The sequence below is a fragment of the Euprymna scolopes genome, chromosome 33 (assembly GCF_053919585.1).
Source record: "Euprymna scolopes isolate OS-2025 chromosome 33, ASM5391958v1, whole genome shotgun sequence".
In the NCBI taxonomy this organism is placed as follows: domain Eukaryota; kingdom Metazoa; phylum Mollusca; class Cephalopoda; order Sepiida; family Sepiolidae; genus Euprymna; species Euprymna scolopes.
Window position 1 is genome coordinate 38,582,227 of NC_136514.1, and position 25,413 is coordinate 38,607,639.

The 25,413-nt window shown below is 32.2% G+C and overlaps 1 protein-coding gene across 1 annotated transcript in view; it reads left to right on the forward strand.

Moving 5' to 3' along the window:
• LOC145258199 (26S proteasome non-ATPase regulatory subunit 3-like) overlaps positions 1-25,413 on the forward strand; it is a 497,578-nt gene that overhangs the window by 79,873 nt on the left and 392,292 nt on the right. The window contains exons 3-7 of the mRNA XM_080116096.1: positions 1,874-2,014; positions 7,800-7,936; positions 10,970-11,163; positions 13,716-13,819; positions 16,165-16,279. Of these exons, the coding sequence (XP_079972222.1) occupies positions 1,874-2,014; positions 7,800-7,936; positions 10,970-11,163; positions 13,716-13,819; positions 16,165-16,279 (691 nt within the window). The remainder of the gene's footprint in view (positions 1-1,873; positions 2,015-7,799; positions 7,937-10,969; positions 11,164-13,715; positions 13,820-16,164; positions 16,280-25,413) is intronic.

Consider the following 25,413-nt stretch of genomic DNA (forward strand, 5'->3'; position numbering starts at 1 on the left):
AAATAGTATCCTACCTGAGAATTCTTCCTTTAAACTTCTCGGCCTAACATTCACAGGCAATATGGACTAGAACAAATACATTGAGGACATTGCAAAGGATGCTGCAAAGAAGGTGGGTTCCCTCTATCGAGCTTGAAAACTACTCACACCTGAGAGTATCCATCATTTGCCCATGTATGGAGTATTTGTTGGCACATCTGGGTTGGTGCATCTACCACTAACCTCTTGGATAGGGTCCAAAAAAGAGTTTCCAATTTAATAGGTCCACCTTTGTCAACTAAGCTCCAACCCCTGTCTCATCGCCGCAATGTTGTATCAGTACTTGTTTTACAAATATTTTAATGAAATGTGCTCTGATGAACTCATTGCCCTCTCAACGTATATATATCCCTGACAAACCCGCTTAGCAACAAAATCTTACCCCTTCACTGTTAAGGTCCCTAAAATGCCAGAAAGCTTTCTATTTTCTTCCCTCGAACAGCTAGACTTTGGAATTCCCTTCCTGCTACCCTGGCTGTACTGATGTGCAGAAGTTTAAATGTAACGTAAACCAACATATTAATCTTTTCTAGGTATGGTCCCAAATAATAGCCCTTTATGTCCCAGTAGCGATATGCCTTGTTAGGGGTGAATATGAGTAAAAAAAAAAAAGAAAAAAAAGAAGGTTAATGGTAGGTGTCAAAAAGTTGTGATGTCATAAAGAATGAACAGTAATTGTTTGAAAGCAGCAGGAATAGCATCCATGACCGTGGCTCCTTTATCAACAAATATTCAATGAGATTATATTAACTAGCATGGATACCCGATGTTGCCCGGGTCGACACAAAGTTCTGTTTGGACATATGTGCTATACTATTGATATTAAACAGTTTTTCATTATTATATGTCAATTCTATTGTTAGGCCTACAACAATTTCAAATATAAAAGAGTGGATAAAAATGTGTAAATGCAATCACCCCAAAAAAAGAAGTACGTGACAATCTCTCCACCAGATATTTCAGCAGAAGGGATACAAAGAGAAAAAGCTGTTCTCCTGATATTGAGCATTTTTTTTTTTTTATGACTATATACCAATATAGTCACCACTTATCACAGCCTGCAGGCCACTCCAGGATAAGGGTTAATGAGTGTACAGTAGTCAGTGGGAATGTAGTAATCGTTAATAGTGGAAAATTGGTAAATTGGATTACTTAAGGAGATAGTTCACCAAGAACTTGTTCACATTGGACTTGAAGATGACCATATTGTAGTCAGTTGGAAAGCAGGAAAATGGAACAGAGTTCCACAGGCGTTCTAAAAAAAAAAAGAAGCTTTGTTCATGGAATCTACATTTAGGTTTAGGCACGGATAAAGAGTGGGAGAATATATATAATTTTATTGCATGAGAAATATGTTTTACTCTTGATGATGTATTCTCATAAAGGCAATTAAAAATGTTTTTCCATCAGGAAACTTAATATAAACTTCACATAAAATTGTTCAAAAGAGTACTTACAATAAGATGGCCACTATGGTTTACATTTTTTGTGATGGTGAAAAGAATTCTTATGTGTGACATTGTGGATTTAGTGTCAGAGTATTCACCTTACATATAAGTGACTCTAAGTTTTGAAATTTGCTTAAAGGAGGGCAACAATCAAAGTCTAGAATGCCCTGTCTGGCTGTTATTGTCTGTGTGGATTGCAGTGTTACGCCTGATTGTGGAAAAGCAATTATATTATATAACATATACATCCAACCAAATTTTATTTAATTTAATATCAAATCGTTTTTTATTATCAAACCAATAGAAATCTGTCATTGATTGTTAAAAGAAAAAAAATGTTATTTGTAAATACATGAAAATTAAAAAAAATTTTCTTAATTTTTCAGCCAATGGAAACGAATAATGCTCTAGTCCAGTTTCGTCCACGCACAGGCAAATTGGCAAATGCTCCACTTCTTTTGGAGGTTGAAGTTTATCTCCATTTGTTGGTTGTGATCTATTTGATTGATACCAAGAAATATGCAGAGGTAAGGTTGATGTTTCTCTCACAAGTGAGAAGTTTCTGGGGAGGGGTGTATCCTTTTTTTTCCTTTGTTGGTTTTTAAAAAAATTAATATTAGAGATAAAGATTAAGATAGAAAAAAAAATGTGACTCTGCTTCTTCACGTCTGGCTTCTCTATCATTTTATTTTATGTCACCTTTGTGGTTCACATTGCAAGGTTTGTATGCATCAGAAAAATTCGTTTTAGGGAAATAATTAATCATTTTTTTCTTTTCATTCTTGCAAAGTTAAAAGTGCAAACAAAATATTTTCATCATTCAGCACAGATTGTAGATTTTCATTGTAATGTCCAGAAATTGAAATTAAAAAGCTACTTACGTTTCTGAATTTTTGAAATGAGGATTGATAATTCGTATTATTAGGATCATTCAGATTACTGTTCTCATGTTGTGTGATATTTTCACGTTTGAGTTGATGTAACCTCCAACCTTCTTTAAGTGTATCTTGAAATTGGAAATCTGGTCAGAAACAGCCTTTATTTTAATCCACGAGGGTAGTTTTCTCTTGTTCGTCAGTCATGATCAGGTAGAAGCCCTAAGTAATTCGCAATTGTAGTTTGAGTATTTCCCATGCTGGTGACCCATGGCAGAATAGATAAGAGATTTTAAGAAACTTTACCAAAATAACCGTGTTTTGCATTAAATAACCCGAAAAGAGTTGATATGTCATAAAATAAAAAAAATGTAAGGATTTTGTGAAATTAATTAGAAGTCAAATTTTTTAGTTCATTTACATCTCTTGTCATCATTTAATATTGTTAGCAAAAGTATGAACCTGCAGTCCCTCTTTAACTATGGTTAAAATGGCTGCTTTTATTTGATAGATATTCTGCTTTGGCATTAAATTAGTCCTCGTGCGAAAGAGCAGGACACAAAATGTTTTAAATAATAATAATAATAGAATAACAATAACAAAGACTTTCGCTGGCGAGGACTACTATTGACCATAACCAGTTATACATTCCTTTTGAAATTTTCATTTCTATTTTTCTCGTTATGTACTGAATATTTGTTAATGAAACCTATATGAAATATATTCCTTATTAAATTTGAAAGATTTTCTATTCTGAAAAAAGTTTTAAAAAATTTAATCTAAAAAAAGTTATTTTAAAGTTTTTGTTAAAAAAAAAGAAAAGATTTTCTCATTCTTCAGACCTGTATTACAAAGAGGGGGTTGCAAAAAATGAGTTGTGGTGGGAGGAGAAATACAAACTGAAATAGAGATAAGGAGAGTTTTAAAATATAATCTTAAAAAGATAAGATACAAGTTAGAAAAGCATTTCATCCAAGGCATGAAAATTGTTAAACAAAATGTTTTTACTATAGGCTTTAAAAATAAAGGTACAAGATTCAATTTGAAATTTATTTATCTTCAAAGTGCACCTTTATAAATTTTACAAAGTAAGGTATAAAAATTTAATTTGAATTGAATCAAAAAATTACCTTGGATTTATTTTATGTAATGTACATTTTGGTGCAATTTAAAAACATTATCTTTCATCTAGTAATTAATGATATAGATATAAATTTTCAATGATTTAAAAAAAAAAGAAAAGTGTAACAATGTACATTACATAAAATAAATCCATGGTAATTTTTTGATTCAATTTGAATTAAATTTTTATACCTTACTTTGTAAAATTTATAAAAGTGCACTTTGAAGATAAATAAATTTCAAATTGAATCTTGTACCTTTATTTTTAAAACCTATAGTAAAAACATTTTGTTTAACAATTTTCATGCCTTGGATGCTTTTCTAACTTGTACACAAAAAGGGTTGATTTATCATTCAAGACAAATCCAACCTTATAAAATAATATTTCTAATATAAATGAATAATAAACCTGAATTTCTCCAAAGAAAGTGATCCTTTTAAAGTTGGAGAAAGTGTTACTGTAATAAATCAGTATGTATTAGATAGTGTGCATGCTTTATGTTTAGAATTTAGAAAAAAGCTTTTAAATAACCGTTCACATTAAAAAAAAAAAAAAAAAATTGGAATTCCAAATCTATATAATTATAAAACTCAAATGACCTTGTAACGATGTATGTAACCCACTTTCCAGTTTACAACATCGGTTGCGCATGCGCGCATGACCTGCGCACTGAAATATTAACGTTATTATTTCGAAATTATTATTTAACATGGGAAGAGTGGGGTTTAAAATAACTTAAACTTAATACAGAAATGAACGATGTAAAAAAAAAAACAAAAAACCCCACCAAAATTTCAATAATATAATAAGTATTATGGTATCTGTTCAGTGCACACTTACCTAGAAGTATAGCCAACTACTTATAATTCAGTAACTGTAAATTTTTTTTTTTTTTTTCAAAAATAATAAATTATAATAAACAGAACGACTCATAGAAATCTATCTATATTCTCTTTTCATTTTAATATACTTTCATAGAAATGTTTCTGTTATGTCAAAAGCACCCCTATTTTCTTTACGTCATAAGTGTCACGCTCATACATGAACTCCATAGCTAATATAACATACTGACCCAACGGGTCGTCTAGTATTATATATTATTTTTATTTTTTTTACCCGAAAGGACAGTAAGTAAATGGGAGATAATTTATTCAAAAGTTATCTTCCTTGAAAATGTGCAATTTCAAAATCAAGAAACTATTTAGCTATAAAAGTTACCTCCCTTGATCCGAAAAGAGATTTATGATGTTCCTATTTACAATGCCTCCCCACGGGACAGAGTTAGACGCCAGGGTCGTTTTTTAACGTGGAGAAAAGGAACAAAAATAAAAATTGTCTCAGCCGTGAAGGATTTCTCCTCCACTGATAGAGAACAAAAAATTGAAGTACAGCATCTGAAGAACAGATACTACACTTCGATCTTGTCCCGAAGTTCAAGTACGAGAGATTTATGATGTTAATGGTTAAAATGTAAATAAATATTAGAAAGAAAAAGGTTGACGTTAAAAATTCAATGCTTAATTGATATTTTCGAAAAATGTAACATTTCTCTCTGTAATTTTTAATAGAATATATTCGTAGTTCATTTATAATGTAAAAATTTAAAATAATTGCAAGAAATATATATGAGCTTCAGAACTGGAAGCATGAATACACACTGTTCCACATTCACTGATGGTGGGGTGACTTGTACAAATTAAACAGAATTCAAAAGAAAAAAAAATGCAGAATATGAACATAATTTTGGATAATTTTTTTTTTTCTTTTTAAAGATAAATTAAAATCTAATCATTTTGTCAAATGTTTTTTTTTTCTTGGAATAATTTTGACATTTTATTCAAATAAATTTATGCAAATGTTATTGTAAGAATGTATAAGATTAATAAGATCTCATATAGATTAGTGAACTTAATCTTGAACACTAGACATGGGAATTAGAACATAATGTTAAAATTATAAGTCATGTAAAAAAAAAATGGTGGCTAAACATCGTGATGTGTAATCTAATCTAATCTTTTGATAAACCGATGCACAGATGCTACACCTGCCAGCATTAGCACAGTGCTACTTGATTGCAGAATACTGCACAGCAGCATGCAATCATTCTGCTCATGCTGCAAAGGTTGACATCAAGCTCAACAAGGCATATAGGATGATTACCAACAACCTGAAATCTGTTTACAGGCTGATTGGGACCGCTCTGTGCCACAGATTAGTTGAGATGATAATGAAGGCAAGCAGGGTAACAACAATCGCCATCCCCTATTCACGGATTTCGGCCTCTTGGATTATTTTGGACCATCTTCCAATTACGCGATTTCCTTGGATTTTACTTGTGCGAATGGAAATTTAACTTTCTTGGATTAAATTTTTGGATTTTACCATTATTGGATACTTTACCTTTCACCAGACTATCCATTCACGTGAAATTACCTTTTTCTTCACCCTATTCCCTCTGCTTCACTTTTTGTTATCAAGTAAGATTGTTGATTTACTTGCAGTTTCATCAAATACTTTTGCAAGCAAAATCCGATCCCGCATTTTGCTAATTCCTACCCTTTGATGAGAAGGAAAGTATTTCTTCGAAACTCTGCAGATTAAGGGCTATCCACTTATTTAGTGTTTCCTTTTCAAATTAAATATGTTTTTAACTCTTTTTCAAAGTGTTTTTTAGCATATTTTATTAACTATTTGCTCTTATATATGTTAAAAGTCCACATATACTTCTAGGATAATGATTTAAGGGTTACGAGGGTTATTTGAAGCATGGAAACAATGTTCCTTTTTGTATTTAATATTTTTTTTTTTTTTTTTATATTCAATACTTTTTTGTGACTAAAAGCGGAGGGCTGCTTGAAATATAAAAAAATAAGAATAAAAATATTAAATACAAAAAGTAACATGCTTCAAAAAACCCTCATAACCTTTAAATATATATATAAATATATACACACACATACATATGTATGTACAGATATAGGCATAGATGCACACAAATATAGACACCATTCATTAATAATGAAGATTGCTGTCAGAGTTCTTATTGACCTAGGCAAGATAATATTGATGATTTTCCCTTGCTGATAAGTTGGACAATCACTCAGTTAACAGTATGAAAACTGAATCCCAATGTTTGTGGTGATTTGATGATTAAGTCCACCTTTAGATTAACCTATAATATGGCGTCTCTGAAACTTTGAGAATTCTAATGCTTCTTTGACCGGTCTTAAACTTAAATGGTGATATATGATATATTTTAAACTTTTATTATTGCTTTATAGTTCTAAGTGTTGGCTGTTGGTGAAGGAAGCAGAAACTTTAGACATGTATAAATTATTTCGGAGGGGGTCTATTTACCTTCTTTTTTTTTGTGTGTGTATATATATATATATATATAAATCCAAAACGACATAATGGAAACACATTAAAGGTGTATGCAGCTTCTCTTCCAATTTTCAGATTTTAATCATGTCAAATCACACTTCATTTCCTTTTGACAGATTGATTGTTGCTATTTCTTCTGATGAGTTAAGGGCATAATAGATTCACTGATTGATATAATAATTAATTGATTTTGCGCTACAAAACAGATACTGTCAAAAATTGTAAAAATAACTGAATTAAAGGAATAAATTATAAGATGATCAACATCATGAATTTTGGAATATAGTTTGTCATTTATTCTCTATATTGCTCTGTAATTACATTGAGCTTCTTAAATAAGGATTGCTATATATTATAAGAAAATATATTTCTTCAGAAATATATATATATAGAATAAATGACAGAAAAAAAAAAAAGAGTGGGATTCAAGGACTTTGATTAAAATCCAAGATGGCGTAATGGTAAAATATAAAGGTAACTGCAGCTTCTCTTCCAAATTTTCGGATTCTCACCATGTCATATCACATTTTAATTCCTTTTGGTGGATTGATTGTTGCTATTTCTTTTGATGAGTTAAGGGCATAATAGATTCACTGATTGATATAATTATTAAGTGATTGATTTTGTGCTACGAAACGGACACTGTCAAGAACTGTGAGGATCAATTGATGTAAAGGAATAAAATATAAAAATTGTCAACATCATGTATTTTGGAATATAAATTTTTGTCATTTATTCTATATATTGCTCTGTATTACCATTGAGCTTGTTATATAAGGATTGATATATAATAAGAAAAATATATTTCTACAGATATATATATATATATATATATATATATATATATAACACCTTTTGTTTACTTTTCCAATTATGAATTACTTACCAAATAGTGCATATTTACTATTTTAAAAAAATTTATCTTTGCAGGGTGTTAAATGTGTTGATTTGTTAATGACTAAAATTACGTCTCAGAATCGTCGCACATTGGATATGCTTGCAGCAAAATGTTACTTTTATTATTCAAGAGCTTATGAGCTAACCAACCAACTTGACAGAATTCGCAGGTAAGCCATTCTTAAGAAACCAGAATGCATCACCATAACTTTATAAGAGTTTTTCTCTTTTTTTTTAATTTTTTTTTTTTTTTTATAGATAATTATCTTTCTAACATGGACAGAGAGAAATAAAAACATTTTCAAAAAGTAACGTTTCTCGAAAAGCTATATATTTATAATTAACGTCTATTGCTTTTTGGAATATCTATATTGTATTTCTTCTAGTCTGTCTGTTCATTCCCCTTTTTCTCAGAAACTATCAAACCAATCTGGCTTAAATTTTGTATGAACCTTTGTTATAAGATACAGCGAACTAAGTATTATGCTATCTGTTGACGAACAATTATAATAAACATTAATATGCATTAACATTTAATATAAAAATGAGCACAAATTTAACCATATTCAGCCATCAATTTGGCATAAAGCACTCATTCTAAGTCAGTGGGCTATAACTTTTGACTGTTTTTTAACAAGCTAAAATGTCTAGTTCAGTAATGTTTCTGAAAATCCTGAATAAGAAATCTTTTTTTTTTTTTTTTTTTACTTTAAAATTTACAATTTCATACACACTATTTTTTAAAATGCACCTAAGAAATGTTATTCAGTTCTTTTTTTATATTTCCTTGTTTAATTAAAAAAAAAAATTTTTTTTGCGTGATAAAATCAAAATGTAATCTTTTGAGATGTTAAAAACAAAAACAACAGAAACAAACTCTAAATAAACATTGTCATTTGTTGATAGTTTTGTTTTTAAAATCTATTTATTACTTTTAAAATTCTGTTATCTTATGCTACCTTCACCATTATATCAATGTTTTAAATGATGAGAGGAATGGAATGATGTAAATACTTAAGAGAGGGTTTTTCATGATGTCACAATGTATTCTAACTTTGCAATCCTTGTAAAAGCCAGTACCAGTTGATAAATTATATGTAACAAAAACAGATGTTGCCCAGCTTTCCTTTATAAGGACATATGCAAACGCGACCCAAAACTGACTGGGGCATTTACCTGGGCAGCTGGGAGTAGCTGGCAAATGACCGCGGCACCTGCAGATACTGTATGGCAGGCCGTGGGGAGAGAAGACAACAGAAACCTGATGCTGGAAATAGGGAATGACACAGAAAGCAGCACCAAAAGGCAGCAGATCCTAGCATATCTTCCTTCCTGTGCCATTCCCGAATAGGGCTCCAGAGTCACGCTTGAAGATGCCCAAAGACAATTATTTTTAAATGTGTCATTACATTAAGCTTTCAGATCGAGGATAAATGTTTCCTTGATGATTAAAAAAAAAAAAAAAAAAAAAAAAAAAAAAAGCATAAGTTTAGTTTGAAGGCAGCTAAAAAAAAAAATAAATAAATAAATTGAACATACCAAGGCGCATGTCATTATCTCCTGAGATAGAAGATTTCCTATAGATGTAACAGGTACGTAGCCATTGATGGTTCAGGAAGACATAAAAGATATTTAGAATTTTTACCAAAATGCTGAATTTGGCATTACATAACTTGAAAAGTTTGATATATCAGAAAGCAACAAGATTTTTCAGTAAATTAATTAGTAACTATTGTCCTCATTTACCGTATTTGTACTGCACCGGTACTTGCCTTAGACGGGTTGAACTGGCTTCCTACATTAATAGATATGAAACTCACAATCTCTCACTGACTTTTGTTAAAATCACAACTTTTATTTAATCATTCATTTATAATAGGTGTTCAAATTTTGCCTTAAACCATTTGCAATTTATTTGTTTTATTTTAAAAAATGTCTCTAGTAATTTTGATTTTATTATAGTAATAAAACAAAACAGAAGTAATATGAATTAAGAAGTATTACAATATCCTTCAGCTTCTTGTGAGAAATACAAACTTACCCTTCATAAATTTTTATAAGACTAGATGTGCTACCTAGTGTTGCTCTGGGCATGGATAACAAAAGAGAAGAGTTTTAGAAGTATCAAACATCTTTCCTTTAAAAGCTCTTTCTTTCTCTCTTTGACTGCCCCCTCCCTCCGGCAACTGGTTCAATATAATAAAAAGAAAAAGAAGTTGACTGACTGACCTAATTTCAGTGTTTCTTTGAAATAGCTACTCTAGAAAAAATACCCCCATCTCTAATGGAATAAATATTACAGCATTTCTTTTTTTATCCTAGTCAGGTTGGGGAATTTGATAATGTAAAGTTTGTCAATGTATCTTGTGTAGTATCTCACTTTTAGCTGGACACACAATACAAAGAATTATGATTTTTTTTCTTTTCTCTAATAGATGACCAAATTTAATTAAATGATTCAATATTTTCAAGAGTAGGCAAATTGCTCTTTCCTCATCTAGCCTGTGTCCGGTGTTTCCCGGGTATTTGGAGGTGTGTGTGTGTTGAGCAAAAAAAAAATGGTATCAGGCAGGCAGGCTCGAACTCTTACCATGAAGAAGGAAAAGAACATGAAAAAAAAATGTGACGTCTTTGCCGTTGTGTCCATCGCCAAACTGGAAGTGGTGAAGGTTTAAATTAAGGCTAGTCAATCGAAAAGAGGGAATGACTTTCGAAAATATCGGCAAAAAAAGTGACCCCGTCCTTGTAGAAAAGTGCCCAGTTGAGGGTGAAGGAATTAATGTTTTTAGTCAATTTTTCAGTATTTATCGTCTGAAAGGTCGAACTTCAAAACGATATCGGTCTTGTGAAAATTGGTCGCCTCTGTCAAAAGTTTTAGGCAGACATGCATACATTTAAACACACGTGAGATTTATATAACAGATATGATGAAAATACAGGTTCCCATCACACTATTAAGTTGACATCAGGAAGGGCATCTGGCCTATAAAAATTTTTCTTCAATTAAATTAGTTCCAACAATGAGTTAGTTTGGCTATCAATTTCTAAAAGCTGTCTAATACACGTCAACATGTAAAACCTAAAGCTGAAACTAAATATCATGATGATGATATCATAGATTAAAAGAAAAACAAATTTTTTATATTTTGAATTTTATTTAACTTTTTTTTCTTGTTATTGATTAATTTTGTTTTCATTTTCAGTTTTCTCCATGCTCGTCTTCGCACAGCAACATTGAGGTCAGATTTTGAAGGTCAAGCGGTTCTTCTGAATCTTTTGTTGCGTAACTATTTACATTTCAACCTGATTGAACAAGCTGGCAAGCTTGTCCTCAAATCTACGTTTCCAGATGGTGCAGCTTCTAATAATGAACTAGCCAGATTCCTTTATTATCTAGGTGAGTATCTTGATTTAATTCTTTTCAATACATATTCTTATATATTAAAGTACAGCACAATTACGCTGACACACTGGTTTTTTTTCAGATCACCAAAGTTAAGCAACGTTGGTCCTGGCCAGTACCAGATTGGTGACCATTTGGGAAGGCTAGGCGCTGTATGTACCTTCTGGAAAGATTGGGCATGGGGCCAGCACCCTCACCCGAAAAAAAGAACTCCTCGTGACAAAAGCATCTACAAAAATTATGGATGGCCTATGCTATTCCAGAGGCTCAAGACTTTTTTTTTTGTCTTTTATATTACCTGGCGTACCTGTCTGTGCTAGAAGCGACAAAGAAGGATGCACAAATGATCACTATCGAATTGGCTAAACTTGTACTTTAAAAAAAAAAAAGCCGCTATTAGAGTAGAAAAAAAATAGACTTCCGTGTAAAGTCTTGAAAATTCTATGAAAGTTGTGCTTTATTTCTCAACCATTGAATTAGCGAAGAATATTAATTTTCCTCTGCCCTATTAACTATGTTATTGTATATCTTTCTTGTGATCTCTTGGTTTTACTGGATTCTAGAACAAGAATTGATCTAGGAGTATCCAGCTAAATATTGTTACTTGAGGTGATATATATGGCATAATCATGTTGGCATACTGGTTCCTGTCAGATCACCGAAGTTAAGCAACATTGAGCCCGAGTGACCAATTTGGGAATTCAAGGTGCTGCATGTAGGAGGACGTCGACACCTCCCTACAAGATTTTCAAAAACTTAACACTGTCATCTCCCTTAATGAGGATATACATGTGACTAGGGACCCCTTGTGAATTTCATACTCACATGGAACTTCCTCCTTTGGAGGGAGCCGATTTAACATAGACCAACATAGTGTTAGTGCCGTTTCCATTTTCATTTTTTCCACTTGAGGTAATATCACTAAAAGAAGGTGCAGCATTCTTTGTATGAATGAGTATATAGCTGTGTCAAGGGGAACTTATTTACGCTTCAAATATTATGTTATTTGGAATATTTGGTCAGAGTTTACTTGTAGGGTGGAGTATTTTCATGTCAAGTAGTCCTGACAAACCCTTGTACAGAGACTGGAGACATTCGAGGATTGTGTCTAGAAGGTAATTCAAACTCTCCAGTTTTATAGTAATGCACTTTGTTAGACAAACTCAGATGTGAGTGTTAGGAGGATTGGATTGGTAAGGATTATTTCCCTTTAACTGTGAATTTGTGAAAGGTTATTTCATGCTGTAAATATGGAATATGGGCATAGCACATATGTTGCATTTACCAAGCCATCATTTTAATTTGACAATTTAACTTCATCTTTTTGATTTTTCTATCATAATGGTTCTCAGTTTGTGTGCGATATTAACTTTTACACAAATTGTGTAATTTACACGTGTATTCCTGCTAATGGGTCAGTTTGAATGAGCAAGTACTCTCCAATTCTCTCTCCTCTGATCTTGAGCATGTAGTACAATGGGGAAAGGAGTGGCTGGTTACTTTTAATGCATCTAAAACCAAGCTTCTCTCTTTACATCATCAACATTTTAATCCACATTTGTCATCAATTGAAATGAATGGCTCTCGTCTTCAGGAGGCCTCAAGTTTTGACAAGCTTCTGGGCTTGACCATTACTCCTGATCTTAAATGGAACACGTATATCAAATCTGTTGCCAAGGCCGCTGGAAAAATGGTGGGATCTTTCTATCGATCCAGTAGATATCTCACTGCTGATGCTATTCTCTATCTATATAAGAGCCAGGTACGTCCAAGGATGGAATACTGTTGCCACATCTGGGCAGGAGCTGCTAGAAAGGACTTGTCCTGCCTTGATAGAGTTCAAAATAGACTTCGTAGCCTCGTAGGAGATGTCCTTTTCTCCTCCTTACAACCTCTATCTCACAGAAGAGATGTTGCGAGTTTGTCTCTGATGTATCGTTATTTTCATGGAAAGTGTTCAACTGAGCTTCAATCTATGGTCCCCCCTCGCCAAACTTTCACAAGAAACACTCGTCTAGCTGTAAACACTATCAATAATTTCCCCCACTCTTTATCTGTGCCTAAACCTAAACATAGATTCCATGAACAAAGCTTCTTTCTTAGAACTGCACGCCTGTGGAATTGTCTTCCGTTTTCTTGCTTTTCGGCTGACTACAATATGGTTGTGTTCAAGTCTAAGGTAAATACGTTCTTGATGAGCCGTTCAATATAAGTTATTAAATTTACCAAATTTTCATTACTAATGATTACTATATTGACCAACTTCTACTGTACACTCTTTAACTCTTATCCTTGAGTGGCCTCTGGGCCTTGATAATGTGGTGATGCCTTTGTAAAAAAAAAAAAAAAAAAAATGACAATGAGTCTCGTATTTTCATTTAAAAAAAACAAAAAAACAAAAAAAAACAATTTTCGAATAGGATCCTTTTTAAATTTCAAGATCTAAACTATCAGAATTCGTTAAAACGTTTTCTGATAATCACTTATATGTGTTTAATTTTTGAAATACTTTTTTTTTTTTTTTTTTTTTTTTTTTTTAATTCCAGGCCGAATAAAAGCTGCGCAATTAGAATACACAGATGCCCATAAGAAACTCACCCAAGCAATTAGGAAAGCTCCCCAGCACACCGCGGTCGGATTCAAACAGACTGTAAGTCATCCTTATACTTAATTTTGAATGAGGCAGAATAAAAATGATAAGCAATTGTTGTTTGTCAAAATCCAAATTAATTGTTATGGAATGTTTGATTAAATGGCTGCTTTAGTAATGAGTGTTTTACAGTATAAGAATTATCAATGTTTGGTGTATTATTTCAATCTAATTATATTGAGAAAAGTTAAAAAAAAAAGTTTAATTTAAATAATCAAGAGAAATAACACTATAAATAGTTTTAAAATTATGTGACTTAAACCAATTAAAATTTCAAGTGATAAGAATTAGCAAGGTTCTAAATGATTTCATGAAGTAAGATTGAATGTGTAAAGATGACATCAATCTTTAATCAAATTAATAAATTTATCTGGATTTGAAAAATATCACTGCGTATTAAAAAATATGTAATATTTACAAAATATTAAAAAAAATTTGAATGTGTTTATAAACTGATCATTAAAAGACGTGTGCGTTCACTAAGCTGTTCAAGTTTCACATGAAAGCATTCCTCAGACTAAAAATTAAAAACAAATTTTCACCTTTTGCAGCTTGAGGACCTCTTCAGGGTGAAATGTAAATAGCTTAACAAATATGTGGCACATTTTATAATTTTTATATTGTTATAAATTTATCATTCAGCATTATTTTTAACTGTTATCTCTCAAATAGTAACAGTGAGCATCTGTTACTTTTAACAACAGTATTTACCTATCTAATATATATATATATATATATATATATATATATATATATATATATATATATATATATATAAATATATATATATATATATATATATAAATCTGATAATTTTCTCACCGAGTTCTCTTGTCAGATGGCATCGTTCTAGCATGTATAAAATTCTACTTGTAAGACATTGGCTGCATTCTTTGTAGTTGGATGACTACTAGTGTTGGGACGATTAATCAGAATCGGGAATTTTTTTTTGGGGGGGGGGGTATCGGTATCTGAATTGGGGAAATTTGAACCTATTTTCAGATGCCAAAACCGATTCCTTTAATTATCTATTTTATTTTATTTTATTTTTATAAAAAACATTTTCCACTGCTTGTAGTAATAATAAAATAAATATTTATTGATTAAAACTTCCAGTAAGACTAAAATCTCTAGATCACCCCCTCACAAATGTGTGTTTTTACGTTTGAGAAAATACATGCGCATTTAAGATGTGTTTTTACTGTAATCGGAACAAAATAACAACTGTATAGTAAAATATTTAGAGATTTATAAAGAATCGGAATCTGTAATTGTATCGGAATTGGGAATTTTGTACGGAATCAGTAATTGTATCGGAATTAGGAAAAATATTGGAATCGTCCCATCATTATTGACTACACTCCTTGTTGAGAAGAGTAGGTACATCTCACAATTGGGTACTCTCTGCAGTGTTTATGATCTGTGTTTATTAATAGACTGTCTTGTATGTGGTTTGATGGCTCAGGTGATAGAGTACTCGCCTCATGTGCAGGTGACTCTTGAGTTTAGATGTGTCCTACTGACGAGCTCAAAGGAGAACAAAACTTGAGTTTAGGGCTTGCAGTCTATGTATTTCATGATTTGTGTTGGATATGGTATTGTCTGATTGGGGAAAGTTTTTCTTGCTTGATTTCTATTTATGATGTTGGGAATGATAACTAACTTATGGTGTATGTGTGTGTATACACACATGCATGCACACACACACACACACACATCATGGGTTCGATCCTTGCCAAAATCTTTAGACATGCTGATAACGACTAATAGCCAGAAACATGCGTGTCCATGGATAACTTTATGCATGTAAAAATATTTAAATAAAAAAACATCCCGGTGACACGGTCATATGCAAAACTAAGGGCAGATAATTCCATTATCACTAAAGTAGCAAAATACAAAAAACAATGCCCCAAAACTGTTAATATCGCTAAAAAAAATACCAGATTTTTATATATATATATATATATATATATATATATATATATATATATATATATATATGTCTTTGTTTTTCTGAGATGATTGTTTTTTTTTTCTTCATAATAGGACGTATGCAAAAAAATAATCTAATTAAATAAATTGTCTTCATCTTATTGCTTTTAAACAATGCCAAGTTTCTTTTGTTAGTTCTGTTTTACCTTTGGAAAACAAATATAAGTTGTTTTTTTATCAAGCAACTGAAATTCAAACAGGACTAATCATTTTTTCCAAAAATTATTTTTGTTTTTTTATTCATAGCATTTTTCTAGTTGCTATGTATTGCTCTTGTTATCTTACTATTTTTGTTGAAAGTTTGATATATAGTTTTTATTTATTGATGCACTTTATTTTTTCCTTTTTAGGTACACAAACTTGCTATTACTGTTGAACTTTTACTTGGCAACATCCCTGACCGTTCGATCTTCAGGCAGCCTTGCTATAGAAAAACCTTGGCTCCTTACTTTCAGTTGACGCAAGGTAAAAAAAATTAATCTGAAACTATTACTTTTAAATGTTCTGAACCTGTCAATGTTTAAAAACTTTTAAAAAATTGATTTTTTTTTTCATATATATTTTATGCTTTTGGTTAGATCACTTTTTTTTCTAGTTTTTAAGCTATTTTAATTAAACAAAACATTTACATAGATTTTAACCCTTCAAAAAGATTTTTTTTTTAATTCTGTTCTAGTTGGAGATGACATCCTATTGGATGCCAGACATTCACCCACTATTTCATACATTACAACCGAGAGATCTTTTTAAGATTCTAACCATCCCTTTTAAGTGCAATTGTTTGTATCTCTTTTGCACTTAGTTCACTGAGCATATTTGCCAGGTAGTTTTTGAAATTCTTTTTCATGAGTCAAGTTAGCCCTATAATTACTGGAATGATGGAGAGCTTCCTAAGATTCCAATTTCTTTTTATACCATACATAAAACCTTGAAATATTATCTTTTCCATCTTAGCTCTGTTTAACCCAGCATCATTGGGGGACACTAACTTCAACAAAGGTTGCTTCTTTCATCTTCTTGTCCCATATCGCTATGTCAGGTTTAATAGCTATGTTTTCTAGGTATGTAGCAGTAGGGACTGCATAGTCATAGTGGATGATATATGACTTATTTCCAACTGTTTTTTTTTTGGTGCATGTGCCCAGGACTTGTTGCTACATTCAATATTCAACTTTTTACAGATTTTTCCAGTAGAGATATTTATATACTCCATTGTGTCGCTTTGTATAGTATGAGTAGCTATCACTTAGCAGAACCTTACAGTTGGATGTGAGATGACTCGCACTCTCTACTTCTTTCTGGGAGAACCTACACTTGTTGTCATTGCTGAGACCACTCATTTTCTTAAAAGTATTGGTCTTGGATAGCCGTTATAATCCGCTCCTGATCAGTGGAGCGATCCTTTTTTTTAGCCAGTTTATAGAGCCCTCCTTATCTATAGTCCTGGATGAATTCATCCAGAAAATACTTGGCATGTTGTTGATTGACCCATTCTTCCAGTTTTTTTGTTTTTTTTTTGCAATGATATGTCTTGATCTTTAATACTAGTTATACATCATAAATGTATAGGTTAAATTGTGTTAAATATTTCATCTAATAATTCCTGAACGTGTTCATCTAATTTCTGTATCATGACTTGTGAATTCATTTAATTCCATCTTATAAAATGTTTGCTGCTATTGTTTTTATTCTGATCTGTCAATTATAAATAAAAAAATATATTACTCTTTTAGCAAAAAAATAATGGATTTAAATAATCTTGTTTTTAAAATTTGCCATTACATTAAGCTTTCAGATTGATGGTAAATGTTTGTTTGATTTTTTTTTTTAAAGGAGCATATTAGTTTAGTTTAAAGACAGCTAAAAAATATAAGTTTAACATCACAATCTCTAATGTGTTGACTCTCTAACTTGCTATTTTATTTACCTTCTCTCTAGGTTTCACACAAGGTCATATGTACTTTGAAAAGACAGTACACTAGGATAAGTGCCCTGTAGCCTACAAAAAATGCATGAACAACCCTATTGATATTTCTTTGTAGGTGTGGCTTTGGTGATTAGCAATACACTAACTCCTTCTCAAAGAGAAAGTAAAACTTGGGAGGGTGGTTCCTTTGATTGTAACACAAAGGACGGTAATTCAATATATATTCATGCAAATATTAGCAGTTCATAATGCAAATTAAAGCAACCGGTTTTTTTTTTTTTTTTTCAAGTGACTTGAATTTTTAAAGTTGAAAATAGTGAATAAAAAATTGCATTTTTGAAGAACATTATAAGCATAGTTGATATCAATTGTTTGCTGAAAATTTCATGACAAACATTTGTCATGAAAGATCAATGTTTTTAATGCAATTTCAATTTATTATATTTTTTACTAGAATATCTTGTCCTTTTCTTTTCCAATTTTAACTAGTCCTTTACTTTTCCATGTTTAAGCTTAACCATATTATTTTCTTGCTCGCATTTTTCTATTGTAATACATGATATAGATGGAAATTTTAATTTCCGATTTGAATGTAAGGTGCTTATTTACAATTAAACCTATTGCAAAAAACTAAATTATAGAAAAATCTTTATGATGTATGCATGTACAAGTCATGGAACGAAGATATCATACTCCAAAAAACGCGTAAATTGATCTAGTAGTTTTATATATATAGATATATAAATATATAAAATCATTTTATGATTTTAAGCGGTTGCTAATAATAAATTGAAACCATTACAAGGCTTATCTCAATAGTTCAAATTGAATTGTCTCTCCCTTTATTATAATGCATGGCAGATCAAAACCCTACATCTTGCTTAGTCGTAAAATTTGACTTTCTTTGTATTGTAGCCCTAAGAAAGTGGTTTTTAAGACGCAAGCAACAGGGTTTTAGGTAGAAAAAGTTTATTGTCCAAAAGAATAAATACAAGAAAGGTTGGGGGTATTTCCCAGGATTAGTTAAAAGTCTGTAGTCTTGCATTAAATGCAATAGTTTCCCCCCACAAGAGTATTAACCTCATGGTTTATATAATGGTTAGCATAGTCCATTATAAGTGAATGAGTAAGCCCTCATAACACTTCATTAAAAAAAAAACTATTCAATCAATGTAGGTAATTTTTGGAATATGATATTTTTGTCCTCTGATGGGTACACACATCATAATTTTTTAAAAGATTTTTCTGTCTTTTTGTTTTGAAAATAGGTTTAATTCTAAGTAAGTATTGGAAGTAAATATTTAGACAAATACTACACGAAATATGGTCTATTATATCAATGCTGATGCATTGTACATTTTTTGTTCAATTCTTTTTTGTTTTTACTTCTCTTTCATCTTCTTTATTTACATTATTTATCTATGTTATCCCCTTAATCTCCTTCACTTACACTGCTGCTACTACTGCCTCTATCCCTCGCCATCTGTATGAAACATTCAATATGCAAGCAAATAAGGTAGATTATCAGATTTTTAGCATATGACATCATACTAGTTGGAATCTTAGGAAGATCTCCATCATTCCAGTAATTATAGGAGCAATCAGCTTCATGAAAATTTTTTTAAAAAATACCTGGCAAATATACCTGGTGAACAAGGTGCAAGAGAGATACATAGAATGGCACTTAAAGGGATAGTTAGGATCTAAAAAAGATCTCTTTGTTGTAATGTATGAGATAATAGATGAATGTAGGATGTCCTATCCCTAGTTAAAACAAAAGAAAAAAAACTTTTTTTTCTGAAACACTTGCAGGACTACACCTTTATAACATTTTTTCTTCTTTCCTTTTGAATTTTCATGACAAATGTTTGTCATGAAATTTTAAGCAAACAATTGATATCAACTATGCTTATAATGTCCTTCAAAAATGCAATTTTTTATTCACTATTTTCCAACTTTAAAAAATTTTTCTGATTCAATTTAACATTATATAATCAATTCTTAATGCTGCAATATTTTAAGTTATAAATTTATTATATTTTTTACTAGAATATCTTGTCCTTTTCTTTTCCAGTTTTAACAACTAGTCCTTTACTTTTCCATGTTTAAGCATGACCATATCACTCTTCATGCTCGCATTTTTCTATTGTAATCCATGATTTTTACAGGCTCCCAGTAAATTCACTTGTTCTTTGTTTAATTTCAGTCTTATGTTTTTTCCCCCATAAACATAAAATACACATATGTAATAACAATGTACAGCACTCGTTTGCTTTCATTTCTCTCTGTTTCACTTGTTACTTCTCTTTTTGCAACAGCAGTGAATTAGTAGCGACACCAGTCGCTGAAGCAACATGGTTGCTATGGAAACCAGTCATAAAAAACGTCAGTCACCTCCTTACGAATTTTTACGATTTTGAACACTAGTAAATTCATAATTTTTGTTTTACTGAACGAAAATTGAAATATTTTTTTTTTTCACAATATAGCTGAAAAGGTGATCTGTAAACTGTAATAATTGTTTGAAATTTATTCGAAAAATGAGTGAGCGGTGAAGCTTTAAAGCAGTTCTAAATTGCCACTTAACCATATATTTCAAACACTATCATCTTTGAATGATAATTGCACCAGAAAAATTTATTACTTGCCATAGGGTTTTCTTTTGTGAATCGATTATCTATGAAAAAAAGAAAGTAGAAACCCCTATTGAATAATAAACTCTTCCAATACAATTATGTACAATAGACATGAGAATTTTAATTTTCAATTTTAAACATGAATGTTTAGATAAATATAAAACGACCTGTGACTCATTTGGTCAGCATTGATAAATTTGTTCCTTTTCTGTCTCCTCCTTTCCTTACTCGTCTCCATTTTTTTTTTATTTACATTGTTCATTTATGTCATCCACTTGTAGTGTGGCTTTCATTTCAAACATCTGAGACAATTAAGATTTGCTTAAATGTTCGCAGCCTGTACAATTTCATCAGTTTGTAGTTTAAATTTGATTAAAATTAAAGATAAACATCTTTTCTTCTTAAAAGTTTATTCATTCTCTATGGATGCATTTGTAAAAAGAGAAAAGAAATAGATTTTTAATTTGATGGAAGAGTTAAGTCCTCTTCACAGGATGCCAACGTGATTGAAATTCAAATGTTAAGTCATCTAAAATTTAATCATTTTCCTGTTTAAACTTTGAGATGAATATTTTTTTCTCGGTTGAATGCATTTTATCAGCTCTTTTAGAAGAAAGACGGTTCTTGTTCATAATTTCCACTATATTTAAAAAATGAAAATAAAGAAATAGCTGTATGATGTCAAAATGAAAATATTATATTCCAAAATATCTGTATGATGGCAAAATGAAAATATTATATTCCAAAAATCATGTAAATTAATCAAGTAGTCTTATTTTTATACTAGAAAGTCAAATTTTATGTGTATCTAAGGAGTGAATGTCTTGGCTGTTATATTGAAAAAGAAAGTCTCAGGAATAAATGATTCAAAAATAATTCCTACTTATTAGATTTATGTTATGCCTATGAATGCCCATTAATCTCTTCAAAATGATTTTCTTTATAAAAATAAGACTACATCAGTAGTTTGTAATGTATCATTTGGATAAATATGAAAATCAACTTGTTAAAATCTGAGCTGAACAAAACTCAATATCTTTATAGATAGAGCTTTAGTTGTACATGTCTGAATTTTTCAGATGAGGATTGATTAATTTAAGACTCCTAAAAATTTGTACTAGAATTGTCTGCAAGGACCCAAGGTGTAGTAGATAAAGTACTTGTAAAATTAAGTTGTAAAATTTACAATCTTCTAGAGGTTGAAGGTTCAATCCTTAGTGTAGACAACACTCAAAATACAATTGTGAAGTACTTAAGATTTCTACCTAGTCATGGTTGATGGAACAAAAGCATACTACTGTTGTGGATTAAATAAAGGGTTCTGTTTGAAATTCCGACAGAAAGATTCCTGAGTTTGACGAGATGCATCTGAAGAAGCAAGGCTCTACATTTTCAGTGAAACAGTCGCATTTGCGAGTGATTTTTCAAAGTGGCGACTAGAAATAATGCAAACGATTGTATTTCTTTCACCGACACTCTTGCAAAGCTCACTACTGAGTGAAAAATATTTTTTCAACTTTGCTCGTTTTATTAAAAAGAAAAAGTCGGATTATTTAAACAATAAAAGGTTTAACGAAACAATATACTTTTTTTTTTTTTTAACAAAGGCTGTTTAAAAAACATCTGAAGAAATTCGAATGTTTATACCTTCAAGTGTCAACATAAAATTCGGTATATATTTAGAATTACACATCAAAAAAAAAAACACAGAAAAATCTTTATGATGTATCTACTCGTCATAGAACAAAGATTTCATATTCTAAAAATCATGTGGGTTTGGCTAGTAACTTTTCTATTTTTTTTTTTTTATTTTATTATTTTTTTTTTTTATTTTTTTTTTTTTCACAATCTTCACCCCAAACAAGGCAAGTGCCACTTTGAAGTAGGAGCTACTATCGGGGACAATTTGCAGGGGCATTAAGAAGGGAGATGAGTAGAAAAATGTTTGTTCACATTACACTTGAACTTCTGCATATCAGTACAGTTGGGAAAGCAGTATCCCGGAAGGGAGTTCCAAAGACTTGCAGTTCTGGGGAAAAAATATTGGAGTAAATGGCTTTCTTACACCTAGGGATCTCTACTGTAAAGGGGTGGGACTTAGTTGCTTGTCGGGTTTGTCACGTCGGGGAGGTACAAGTGCTTGCAGTTCGTCAGAGCAGCCACCATTAAAGTATTTGTAGAACAGGCAGAGGGATGCAACATTTTGTCAATGGGACAGAGGCTGAAGCTTAGATGACAGTTCAGGACCTATCAGGTTGGCGACTCTCTTTTGAACCCTATCCAGGAGTGAGAGACAAGCAGAAGATGCACCAGCCCAAATGTGATGACAATACTCCATACATGGGCGAATGGTGGCCTTATAGAGGTACAGGATACTTTCAGGCGTAAGTAATTTTCTGGCACGGTAGAGAGCCCACCTTCTTTGCAGCAGCCTTGACAATGCTCTCAATGTATATATTCCAGTTCATGTTCCCTGTAAACGTTAGGCCGAGGAGTTTAAAGGAAGTACTTTCAGACAGTGTATTCTTAGCCATTGCTATTGGTGGTATAAAAGGTTTCTTTTAGTGTTTGAAGGAAACAAGCTTAGTCTGGCAGCATTGAATGTGACCATCCATTTTTGTCCCCATTCCACTACAGATTGGAGGTCATCCTCTAGTGATTCTGCCATTTCCTTGGATATGTGTTCATTTGTTTTCCCCTCATGCCTGTTATAGAGGGTGGTGTCATCGGCAAATATACCCATCTCCAAAACAATTTTATCAGGGAGGTCATTTATGAATATCAGGAACAATAAATGTTCAAGGATAGACCCCTGAGGTACTCCCGCATTTATATCATATTGTTTAGATGTACGACCGCCGAGGACAACTTGGATTTTTCTCTTACTTAAGAAGGATTTAATTACATTGTGTATTCTTCCAGTGATACCATATCATCTAATTTTCCTTAGAAGACCATCGTGCCATACCCTGTCAAAAGCCTTAGATATATCAAGGGCTACCGCTCTACCCTCCCCTGTTTTGTCCAGTGAACGGTATATATGTTCAGAGGCTACAGTTAAGATATCTGCTGTTGAACGGGCTTGCCTAAATCCATATTGTTTGTCGGTCAGGAGTTTAGCAGCTGTTAGGTGTTGGACTAGGGCTTGATTAACTAAGGACTCAAATATTTTGGCGAAAATTGGGAGGAGGCTAATGGGGCAATAATTTAGTGGGTCAGTTCTTTCACCAGAGTTCTTGAAGACTGGTACCACAGAAGCGGTTTTCCAGCAGTCGGGAAAGCAAGATTCTCTAAGGCATTTATTGTATAGTTTGGAGACAACTGGAGCAATCTCAGCAGACCATTTTTTTATTAGCACAGCCGGGATGAGATCTGGTCCACATGCTTTTGAGGTGTCTAGGTTTTTTATGATACCATGCACCTGAGAAGGGGTGATTTTCAAATTGTCTAGTGTGGCATATGTCCGCAAAGGAAAGTCGGGGAGGGAGTGGTGTGCCGGGTCTAGTGTGGAGTTTGAGGTAAACCGACTAGCAAGCAGATTTGCCTTGTCGGTTGCCATGCAAGCAACCTCATGGTTGTTTGATAGTGGGGAAATCGTTGACTGCCTATTATTTACTACACTGTTGTAGATTTTCCAAAAATCACGGGTTCCTAATTTCTGTGCTTCAATGCGTTTCCTGGTGGTTTCAGTGTAATCTTAGTTGTCGCTATTACTCTCTTACAATTATTTCTGGCTTCCATATACTTCTGTCTGTTTGAACTTGACTTATGTCGGTTGAATCTGCGGAACGCATGCTGCCTTTGATCAATAGCAGCTGCACAAGCAGAGGTCAACCATTGAGGAGAGTGGGGTTTGCTATAGAATTTCTGTGTGGGAACATGTGCATCAATTGCAGTTTTTAACCATTCAGTGGTCTCATTTGCACATTGTTCAGCTGGGAGAGAGAAAATATATTTTGCCATGGGGCATCTCTGATGAGTTCCCTGATAGCTTCCCAGTCAGCCTTTTTGTAATACCTTGTTGTTTTGAGTAGTGGGTCTTCAGTTTTAGGGTGAGAATTTAGGGTGATTTCTACCATTATCACAGCGTGATCAGCATTCCCGAGTGGGCTGTGGGTATTTGTTGTACAATCATCGGGAACTGTTGTCAGAAATAGATCTAGAAGTGAGGCATGTTGGTCTTGCTGGTCTGGGAAATGTGTCAGGAATGTAACTGTCTGAGATAGGGAATGGAATATAGCAAAGCTATGTGTTGTGCTACCAGTTACGTCCGTGTAACTAGAGAATCCAAGCCAGTTACTGTGGTGGACATTGAAGTCACCAAATACATGTACTTCAGCACTGGTATCGAGGGAGAGTGCTATATCTATGCTGTCAGAGACTTTGTTAATTAGGGTACAGTCCTGGGTTGAGGGAGAGCGGTAGAGAAAATACAATTAGCTAATATTGTGTTACATATTTAATCTGAAGCACATAAAGGCCTGGTTGTCTGTTTCTAGTTTTATTTCTCTAGTCAGGGGGAGGGTGTTACGAATATAGACTCCAAGCCCATGCATATGTCTGTCCGAGTCCTTACGGTAGAGTGGGAAATAACCAGGCATGTTAAAGTGGTTAGAGGGAATGGAGGAGTGAAGGTTAGTTTCACTTAATGCTAAGATATCCGGAGTGTTTACAAGGAGACATGATTCAACATCAGCTAAGTTAGTTCTAAGCCCACGGATATTCGTAAATGCAATCCTCAAGGGAGGAGAGTTGTCAAAGGTTAACTAAAGATTAATTTGTCCTGTAGAGCCCTGAGAAGATTGGAAGTTGCAGCGACTGAAACGTTGTGAAAATAACATTTAAGATAAGAACAGTAGTGTAAAGTGTCCAAACAATATGGAGAGTTTTGGTTGTATTAATAATCATAATGAAATTTTCAACATTTTTAAACTTTCAAATAAAAATTTCCAAAAAATGATTATTTGAAAAATTAGTGATTAATCAATAGTAACAAGAAAAAAAATTAATAAAAATTTTTTGATAAAACTGTTTTT